This window comes from Penicillium digitatum, chromosome 5 (genome assembly GCF_016767815.1).
Source record: "Penicillium digitatum chromosome 5, complete sequence".
NCBI classification, from domain to species: Eukaryota; Fungi; Ascomycota; class Eurotiomycetes; order Eurotiales; family Aspergillaceae; genus Penicillium; species Penicillium digitatum.
Window position 1 is genome coordinate 1,491,277 of NC_089388.1, and position 10,803 is coordinate 1,502,079.

The 10,803-nt window shown below is 48.5% G+C and overlaps 3 protein-coding genes across 3 annotated transcripts; 1 reads left to right on the plus strand and 2 right to left on the minus strand.

Annotated features, from left to right (window-relative positions):
• Positions 1–385: 385 nt before the first annotated feature.
• On the plus strand, positions 386–1,481 carry Pdw03_1734 (abhydrolase domain-containing protein; the record flags this gene model as incomplete). Its single annotated transcript, XM_014681047.2, has 2 exons — positions 386–665; positions 736–1,481. 2 exons carry the CDS (start codon positions 386–388, stop codon positions 1,479–1,481), a joined length of 1,026 nt encoding a protein of 341 aa, XP_014536533.2.
• Positions 1,482–3,448: 1,967 nt separating this feature from the next.
• On the minus strand, positions 3,449–4,442 carry Pdw03_1735 (uncharacterized protein; the record flags this gene model as incomplete). Its single annotated transcript, XM_014681044.1, has 2 exons — positions 3,449–4,236; positions 4,301–4,442. 2 exons carry the CDS (start codon positions 4,440–4,442, stop codon positions 3,449–3,451), a joined length of 930 nt encoding a protein of 309 aa, XP_014536530.1.
• A 4,125-nt stretch (positions 4,443–8,567) lies between these two features.
• Positions 8,568–9,641, minus strand: Pdw03_1736 (14-3-3 protein; the record flags this gene model as incomplete). Its single annotated transcript, XM_014681042.1, has 1 exon — positions 8,568–9,641. One exon carries the CDS (start codon positions 9,639–9,641, stop codon positions 8,568–8,570), a length of 1,074 nt encoding a protein of 357 aa, XP_014536528.1.
• Between the last annotated feature and the right edge of the window lie 1,162 nt (positions 9,642–10,803).

Consider the following 10,803-nt stretch of genomic DNA (forward strand, 5'->3'; position numbering starts at 1 on the left):
CCTGGAGCAGCGACTTCGCTCAAAGCGCCATAAAGGTCATCATTTGTATTATCATCTCCAATTTTTGGATGTGGCTCGCTTATTGTGACGGGAGCTGAATGTTTCTCCCGGCCACAGGTAAGCATTCGGCGGAGTTTTGAGGCAAGTGTCATCTTCTATTCCGTCATGAATAAAATCCAGGGCCACTTATTCATACAATGTGAGAGACAGCTTTCGATAGGCGGTTGGTATCTCCAAGACATTAGTGACTGTTGCTCTTCTTAGGCGTTTGGCCACTTTGCTACGTCATGAATATCAAGGGGTGAAGAGATTCTCGGACCCGTTCCCGAGCTGCCCAGAGGGTCAATCAGAGATAACTCAGAGAATTAGCAGAATCATTGAAAATATGTTAAAGGAATCTTCAAGAACGACAGATGGACAGATCAGCTCGAAAATCAATGTTGTGCTTGCTCATTCGGACCTAACGCTAACTCCGGACTTGGCATCGGACCACCTCCCTATCTTCCCGCATCTTGCCGCTTTGTTCCCCTTACGGCTATTGAAGATGACTCTCCAAATTTATCAACAGCCAGCTCTCGAGCAAACTGGTACAGATTACTCGAAAGACATCTTGGACCCCGTGGCCCGGAGACGACTCCAAAATCGCCTCAATCAACGTGCGAGCAGTGGGTGGCACTCCCCTTCGCCACGCCCGGCATCGGAACTACCAACTGTGCGGACTAACACTTTCTACAGGGAAAAGGAAGGCACTAGAGGGTAAAAAGCAACAAAATGTGCCAGACAGAAAATGGGTTGTCTATATCAACGATTCACACATCCCGAAAAAGAATGCTTTCACAGGGGCAGTAAGCCCTCAAGTTACTCAATTATCGTCGCCTCCCCGCCAAAGCGAACATCCCTTGGGTTGCTTCGATCCTTCGCAACGCAATGAATTTACGAACCAGCCCCATGCAACAGCTTTGCATATGATTGAGAACCCCATTCTCTCACCCAACCCCACCTTTTGTGCCGCCCAGTACAATCTACTTCGCGCTATATTAATCAACGCCGATCTGCTGGGCCTCACATTGGACCTTCTCAATGAAGACCTCGCATCCCAGTTCAACCTTTCTGGACCATTGATGTCGGCAGTCCATCTCCCAGCAAGCCTGTTTCCATCCCAGAAACAAATAACAATAATCCATCACCCCTGGATTGATTTGCTTCCAATTTTGTCTCTGCGGGAGGCGGTCTTGGCCAGGACAGGTTTGATTGACGAAGATGAACTGTGTGCTGACTTCCATGGGGCTAATGCGTCCTCGCAAGAAGTCGCGCTTTGCGTTTGGGGCGAAGCCTGGGACCCATCTGCCTACGAGTTCTCGGAGGCGATTTTAAGGAAGTGGAGTTGGATTGCAACAGAATGTCCTGACATAATCAAAGCATCAAATCACTGGAGGAAATTGCGAGGGGAGAAGCCTATCGTGCTCAAAAAGATCAAGTGAAATCTCTACATGTAGATAATCATCCCCTCGAAGTCCTTTCAATCTCACAACGAAAGCTTCTCCTGAGTCAGGCTCTCGCTCAGCTTCCAACGTTTGGTCCAATTGCCTTCGTCATCAATATGAGTGTGCAATTCATGGTCTGAGACTGCGTTCTGGCCGAGGTATGAGCCATTGTACCCTGAAAGGAGGCGTAGTTATTAAATTCGATCAAAGATACGGGTTTAGGTGCGCTCCAATTACCTGTGATCATAGGGTTCACTATCCCTGTAATGATGGGCGTGGCTCCTTCGGAGGTAAGTAGTCCACGGGGGAATGTCGATTGGCTTTCCATCCAGATCAACCATAGCTAGAGAAATCGATTAAACAGGAACAGAAAAATTAACAAGTGGGTAGCACATACCTGCAGCTTTTTCCCCTTTCGGCAACCTGGTCCAAAAATTCGGGAGGGCAGTGTCGCTGCAGACCAGTTTGAACAGCTCAATGTTGGTTTGCTAGATCCTATGGTATGACGAAAAGACATACCGCCAGGATCAAGACTAACAACATGGATTGGATTGCCCTTCAACTTTTCCTCCTGCCTCTTGACAAACATCACTCTCGCAGCATTCGTCTGGCCATCAGCGACCACAAGGCCCAAGTCACTCAAGTCCATGCTGAAAAAGCGTATTTCCACGTTCGGCTTGGATGACTTAATCTTCTCTCTGATTCCAGTCACCTTTGATTCGGCGCGGGCACTCAGGATGAGGAGCTCTGGATTGGCGGTGGAAAGCTGAAGTACGAGTTCGCCTGCAATCGAGTCGTTGGAAGCGCCGGTGATGAGCACTCTTTAAGGAAGGGGATTTTGTCAGGGCATCTCTTCTTAATAAGTGATAGGAATTCGGGATTCCCTGTCTTCCCAGCAAGGACGTTGCCACACTTCTCCAGAACGATCTTAGAGCGGAGGACATGTTGATTGTTGAACCTTTTGAGTGACGGTGGCTGGAAAAAAAAAAAGGAGTGGAGCAGTGCCGAAAGCGAGAAAGACTTGATAAAGGTCTACTCCAGTCAGAGCACCCGCAATGGTCCATTTGATAGGTTTCCTCTCGGTGGCATTGTGATTCAGTGTTCTTGAACTGCATCGTTGAGATAGTTCGGTAGGAGCAACAGGCGCGGATATCCCCACTAGAGCACATCCCTTACTACATCGGGCTAGTCCGCTGTCATCTCAAGTATCAAGTCAATCAGGTTTGTTCCTTCAAAGGGGTTTGATGGCTGGTTTTAGCAGACGACAACACATGCTAAGAGTGGAGTTGATGCAAATAGTCACGGACATTAAGATGAAAACTCCGTTAATACCTACAAGCTGTTACGTGAGATCATGATGCAATTCACCTTTTATTAGACACAGCATGGCAGAAAGTAGGCCTTCCGCAGACACTTTCCTTCTTATTGAAAATAACTGCCCCCAAAGATGTCCAAATTAGGAGAGTTAAAAAGGGGCAAAAACGCACAAAGCCGCCAGGGTCGCCTCTGTCGGATCCTCCCTTGATTGTGTGACTGTAGATCGATTGCTCAATGTACTTACATACTGGGTCGGGAGGAGAAAATTGCCTCAACCTAGGGAACCCTTGAGGAGAACCGCCGTGTCTTAGGTTGAGTCGATGGGCGCAAGTACCGATTCCGAGAACAAGCAGAACTAGCGAATAAGTAATATGCTTGAATGTCAACGGGTGCATCATAACTGTGAGTCTGCTTTATCTGCAGTGATAACCCAGTACAACACAGGACCTATTGGCAAAAGAGATTAGACACATAGGGACGGGAAATGGTAAATGGGATTATTAGATTCCAACAGGAGGCGGAACCAGAGCCACCGGCCCAATGGTCTACAAAGAATTAATACAATGCGCCAAAACCAAACAAGACAAGAAAAGTCATCACACATATCACACATTTCAGTGGAGTAGCAGTACCCAGGACGGCCTACTCTAGAACCACATGATGCCTGCAACAAGACCAATCACAATGGCCATGAAGCTTCCATGGGGATCCTGCGAGTGCCGACCAGCGGCAGTGTCGGTGGAATCCTCAGCCCCAACTTTTTGTTGGGGTGGTGCTTGCTCGGATGGGGGGAATGGGTCTTGATCTGAGACGGCGTTGGGAAATGTGGGGTTGGGTATTAATAATGGGGGAGCCCCAGTGATCCACTCTGGGAGGGAGATCGATTTCGCACAACTTGCTCCATGGAGTCCGATGCGTTTTCCAAAATCAATGGCGACGTGGCAGGCCTGCTGACACTGGTCGCGGAGGAAGGCAGGAAAGCGGGCAGGAAAGCGTTGTATCTTTCCTTGACTGCCATTGGATGAATTATTACATGACGAGATGCTTGAAGGATATTGGTCGTCGGGGATTGGGATCGATTTGTTCGTGGCGATGGTAGGATTGGGATGCGTCGAGTTTGCAGGTAAGGTCCAATTGGAGAGTGACGTGAGGAATGAGTAGTCGTCTAATTGCTGAATGAAGTAGGTTCTAAATGCACGAGCTCTGCGACTGAATGAAAATGAGGATTCGCGGATTAACGATGAATGTCGACTTTTGTTTGCGATGGCGTTTGTTTCACTGGCGGGGACGGCGGCATTTCCCACCAGCGCGGTCAGCGGTGCGCGATTTCCTCGCGATCGATGTGACGATGTAAGAATCCATAATTTTCGAGGCTCCTTGAGCGGGAGTACTTTGGGTGCTAATTCGGTGACACTGTTTCGAAGGAGAGGGACCTCTGGACAGTCCGTTTGGTTAGTTGACTCGAGTGAGCTTGAGATTGGCGGAAAGGGGAGACGTACGACGAACTGCACCAGTGTAGAAGCTGAAGTCCGCGAACTTCGAGTGGTAGAGATTCGGCAGTGATGGCACCAAGGTGAGAAGCGAAAACGCAACAAGGATCAGGAGTGGGAGAGCGCCAGGTGTATCCAAGCCAGACCGCATTGTCCCTGCTCCCTGACTCCGTCTAGAAGCTCCCAAAGGATTTGGCAAGGTTCAGGCTTTACGGGAATCGAGGAGAAGCAAGAATGACGAATTCAAGGCCATGGAGGGAATAAGCTCGGGAGTTTCGCGTTTCAATACAACGTTCCGCAAGATGCAGCGTTTGCTGCAGAGCGACGCGCACCGATGCGCAGGGGGGGTGGTCTGTCTGGAGGGTGGCCACGAAGATGTGTACGAGCTTGAGGAGTGAGAAGATGCGAGGAAATCACAGATGCGGCGGGTTCAAGGTGGATTCGACGGGTAAATAGTCGAATGAAACACGAGATGGAGCCCTTGGGGTAGGTGGATGCCTCTTGACCCTTTTTTTTTTTTTTTTTTTTTTTTTTTCGCACAGACGAGTATGACGTCGATGACCGTCTTCTGGAACGAGAACTTGGACTCTGACCCCGTTTAATTGGAAGTGTACAGAAATCCCCTCGTCATGTTCAAACGTCGAAGAATGTGTCCCACGTTGACCACATTTTGACAGGAAGATTTCCCCCCTAAGAATGTTGGCCTGAGGTGTCCCTAGCAACATGTCGATCACCCCCAAATAGGAAAACAGGATTTTCGAATGTAATCTCAGCCGATTCTTTCAACGTTTGGTTTATTATTCTACAAAGCACTATGACTCGAATTCATCGCTCGAGGCAATCGATAAATCTTCGAGCGTCACGGCTCCAGGACTAAAAGTGTTGTCAACTAGTCCTACAACAAACCATCCATGTATAAATCCTCACCTGGCTATAGCAAAGCACATAGTGGGATCCGCCATAATATGCGGGTTTTCGTTGGCATCAAAACCCCTGCCATAGAGTCTATACGACCATGAAGTATTGTACTAATGATGCTGGATGCACAGTTTGACCGTCTACTTGTGAAGCTGGTAGTTCACACCCTCGCTGGATGCTTTTTTGTTTTCTTCGCTCGGGTCCTTTTGGGGATTCGAAACCAATGATTGGACAGTGGTTCTCTTGGCTTGGATGGAGTTTTCTTCCGTCTTGCCGTGCAGGGTCTGGACTGTATTTCTAGATGTTTCTGTTGGTCGAAGATCAGACACTCGAAAGGATACTATACACTGTGGTCATCTTGTCCTTCTGATGGGTTCGTATAGGCCTATATTTGGAAACGCAGATCGGTAGATGGCTAGGACAACCTTCCTAAGGTGATTGGGTCATGTGTCCGACATAGGGAGCGGAAATCATTAACACCTGGTATTGATCAGTAGTTAGTTAAGACCGTAATCTCACACATTAAACAGAGGTATCGGTGATAAGAAAGGAAAAACGTTGTTTATGCTGTTGAAGCACATAGATGAAGTGATCCAACCGGTCAATGTGATTTTCACAACAACACCGTGAAATGTGCAATAGCAACGCTTCTCGTGCATAAAGTGATCGCCAAATCGATCGCGGCACTTAGGCAACATCCAATAATCCTAGCAGCTGATCGGCATCAGGTCCACGTGCAGCGCTTCACTGATACTATTTGGTACTCAACATCCTTGCATCGAGCTTACTGCGCACGGGTGCTGGAGACACTTGTGCCTGGTCTATTTATGCAGCACGCCAGGTCTCCCTTTCTACCCCTTTTGTGACTGTTGCCGCTTATGGATCGCTGAACAGATTTTCTTTGAACTGTCTAAAATGGGACCCGGCTGCGGACGAAGGAGTTGCTGAAAGGACCAACAAATCGAAAATGTTTCATCGAGACACAAGTCTGGAATACATCATTGTCGACTTGGATCCCGAGACTGCAATTACACCAACGCATTATTTCTGTCATCCGCCCCAACGCCTGTGTATCCATTTCCCGGTTTTCATTGAGCCTAAGACTGCACCAACTTGTCCTTAACCTCTTCTCTGTAGCATGCTGAATTATGGTCAGCATCAAATGTGTTGACAAATCCCTTGCACTGGGAAAAGGCGATCATAGCGGTGGTGAGTTGCTTAAGGTGTAGTATTTCACCGTTTCTCTTTCCCGTCATCAGAAAGCCCAGCCTAGTAGCCGGGGGCAGGATTGAGGCTTGGTTCACTTCCAGATTCTTAGCTCGAAAAGAAAGAACATAGTTTTCAGAATTGGCGGCGAAACGAAGGTGTTAAAAGGGAGTGGTGTGTGAATCGAACATCATTAGTGTGCGCGGTACCGTCAACCGCGAGAAGTAAGCGTAACCGCAAATTGCGCAAGACGCCACTCAGTTGTGTGATAGTTTCTCCCTTCGTGTCAATTTTTAGTTATCCCATGCATGTTGAACAATTAGGTAGTGAGATCGATGTCGAGATCAGGCCCACGATTCCCAGGGTACTTCCAAGATGAGCCTGCGATCTCAGATGAAGTTGGAAATAGAATGTAGACCGAGTCTTACTAGGCTAGATTCTTCGAAGTGTCAGCAAAGATTGAACGGAAGGAACCAAATTTAAGACCCACTTACAAGGTTTCCGCTGTTGTTGCCTACTAGGCTATGAGCGTTAGCAAAAGATTTGAACAAAATATCTAAAGCATTAAACGAGCATAGCTCTTAATACTGCTACAACAGGGCGTTCGAAGTAAGCACAACTCGCGACAGAAACGATACTGAGCACGCAAATAACACCGCACTTAACCAATTCTGTCACAGATCATAGGGCAAAATTGCCAGGGCTTGGATGTGACCGTATCACAAGCGCAAGTGCCAGGTGCCAAGTGCCACGAACCGGTTCAGAAGTGACTTTTTGGTAGAGGCGTCGAGTTTTCTCGAGCTTTTGGGATTCTTAAATCACACATCTCGCAGTCAAGAGTAAGGATCTGTCAGCTGGTGGTCCTCGCCATTGGCACTGGTCCGTCGGTAAGTTCTTTGCAGTTGATCACACCTCCCAGGTGCAACAAGAAGGATCAGCAAGATAAGGAGAGATGATTGTGAAAGTAAATTTTCTATCCGCTCATCGGATTTAATCTTCATCCAAGAGCTGGCTACCTTTTCGGTTAGCGTAAGTTTCTGAACTAGATCTCGTCCTGCCGCGGCTAGGATTAGCATGCAGGCAAGGCCACGAGCAAAGCACCGTCGGAGGGAGCATGCAGACTCTGGCAATTGTAAGAGCCGCTCGATTCGCTGTGGCAAAGAAAAGTTCTAAAACGACACCACCAAGACAAAGTAGATACTGGATTTATTCAGTCTGAACCGGGTAAACCGAAGCGCGGGGTGACGTAGCAAGCTCGAGAACTGCCCAAGGAGGCATTCCGGGAGAGTTGGTTGACTCTCCTAGCCGCTGGCGACTGATCATAGGATAGATGAGACGTAGATAGTGCCTCAGGGATTCAGGATGGGGATCGGTTTTGATGGGACGCCATGGTAATGAGCAAGTCAGAGAACTCCAAATTCAAGCGTCGTCCTGCCGCAGCCGTCAAGTGTGTGGCGGTGAGTGACAGAATAATCAGCCGACCAGGGCTTAGGGTCTCGGGGTTGTCCTACCACCCTATCGGATTTATAGCACATCTCGAACAGAAGTGAGACTTTGAATACATTGAGCTTGACAGCGGTTTGGACATCAGCTGCACCAGGGTTGTGGCACCCAGTGGATAGAAGCTATGTTGATTTCGGAGTCCTCTATCTTAAAAGTTAGACAAGTGATGTAAAGATCATCATTGCTAGCGACGTCGGACTTTGGGATAGATCTTAAGCAGACACGGAGAAGGAAACAAAAGACGTGATACCTATCCTACCTTCCCGCCGCCTTCAACAACACTGAGATGTGGAGATGGGCGAATCAGCAAACCAACACATCTAGTGTTTTATATCCTTCTAACAATTTTTGTATGTATATAGTGCAGTGAGATTTATAGCCACTTCAACAACCTATATATCATGATATCATGAACTGTTAAGAGCGCAAAACATGTCATTCCCTCGTGAAAATTGAATCAAAGTCATCAAAGCGTAGCGTGTATCTACAAATGTCAAAAAAAAACATGCACACCTTATATGTACATAAGCTTGGTGAAAGCAGAAACCAAAAGAAATACAAGACATTCCACGCACAGAAGCGCAACACGCCGAAAGCGATAGCAGGAATTAGAGCATCGGCGTTCCCTTCATGCACGTTTCCAGTCGCATCACATCCGATTTAACATGGGAGCATTAGGAACAACGGGCTGGGTCACTCCCAAACGAGCTCCATCTCCAGGCGTAGATTCAGTAGCCGGCACACTGATACCCAGATGGCGAGCCGAGCGACTACTACGACTGCGTGAGACACCCCCGTGGGAGATAGTGCTCCCTGGAGTGCCAGTACCGGAAATCGATTTCCCACCGCGTCTAACCATCTTGCCCAGCACGCTGACAATCTCTGCGGCGTCTTTGAAGCTCTCGTCGTCCATGCCTTCTTGGGAGTTGTAGACGTCTGCGATGGTCTGTTTTGCGAGATGAAAACAGGCGATGGGGTCTTGAAGGCAGTCGTATAGATAAGCTGCGTATTCGAGCTTTACGGAAAGGCGGAGAGGGTGTGAGCCTGGTAAGAGTTTGTCGGAGAGGCTTGCTGCGTGGTTGAAGCACGCCGTTGCTGTGGCTGTATAATCTAATGGAGGGAGGAGGAAGGAAGGGATGGGCTGCGGTAGCTGCGGCAGCTGCACTGGCTGCATGACTGGTAGGCCTGGGGGTCGGGATAGTGGCGGGGATGCCATATTCATCTTGGACTTGTAAGTGTCTGAGATACCAAGAGCGGCTAGGGCGTCGGCGTCGTATATAGAGTCATGTTTGAGGCGGGTTGGTACATCAGTTTCGGGGATGAAGATTGGGCGATTGTGGAATAGGACGAAGATGTGGTAAAAGGAAGCGCGAAGTTTGTAGGCTAGGACTTTTAGCTCCACAAACCTGTCTACCTTTGGAAGGATGTAGCCCTCCAGTAGTAATAGGCCTTCGCGAGAGAGCCAGATGATGTGATGGTACAGTTGGAGAGATCTTGTTTCACGGGTTGTGTCGAGGCGCCGCAGTTTGCGGGCTCTAAGAAGCCTTTTTGACAGCATGACAGAGACGCCAAGAACTTTGTAGAGCATCGTCGAGAGCAGGGGGTTTTCGAGACCCATGACGGCCGCGAAATTGCCCAGGGCTTTCTGGTCCACTTCGGAGGAGGCCATCCATAAATCCCACGACCCAGGAATTGGGGAATCTGGGCAGATAGGGTCAGCCATATTGGTCTTTGGTCCCAAGCAATAGGCGGGAAAGTTCGGAGGAGGCCGATGATTGACCAAAAGAAAACTGTTGCGAAGCTAGGGACACCTCAACAATGAATGGAATAGACGAAGGCAGATTGAACATACCAAAAAGCGCGCAAATATAATTTCAAATAACGGTCAAACGGAGTGACTGAATCACGCTCCAATCACGCGCGATCTCTCAAGCTGCGGATCTATCGACCTGCGAAATCCAGAGCTTGGCGTACAAAAAGCTCAGACTGTAGCAACACGCCGAAATGGAAAAGTCGAAATCCACGGAATATCCGAAACCCAGAGCAGCAAGTTTAGCGCAATCTGCAAGGTGCAGCCAGACCCGAGGCGGCGATGGTTCAGACTGCGGAGTAAATTACAGCCTATGGCTTTTGTTCCTGGCGCGGGTATCAAATGCAATTCCGACAACCAAGTATATGATGATCGAAGTGTAGACAAAATGCGGAACAATGCCGTCCGACCAATCGAATCAAGAGTGCCAATATTGCCTGTTTCGGTCTAGCGACGGCTGAGTTTCGACTGCCGTTTTCACGCTGTATCGTGGCTGGAAATTCAGCTAACAACGCAAGGAGCAGACAATGAAGTAACGGAGCTCGTGGCTGGATTGCAAGTGAGCTTGACGCATCGTGTGGCCGGCAAAGTAGGGGGTAGAGTGCGAAATGCGTCGATTTCTGGTGTCAGCCAAGTAAGTCTGTGCGGAGAAGGAATTGGGAACTGAGGTGTGTCTCGGGTGTGAAGCTGCTAGCCTGGGGCTCGAGCTAGGAACGTTAGGCCAGAGCTGTTATCTATAATGTTAAGGTGCTTTTATATAGTCGAAGCCCATGGATTTGGGGAGAATTCGAAAATGGACAGATTTTGCCAGAAATGCAAAGTCATGCGACCTGCGTGGAGGTTTCCCTGATCCGACGAAGAGATCGGGTTGGAGGACATGCGTATGGATGGAGTACTGTCTAGTAATTGTTACTAGCCTGTCTTGCAGTCCCACAATAATCAACAGAACTGCATGAAGCACAAAATTGGCCACAGAAGTGTTTGGATTGGGGGTAATGGTCTCTTTGTTCGTCGCCTCAGGCTTATACAATCTTGATCCTCAGAGGCAACCCATAGCAAAATCGATTGAAAGCCG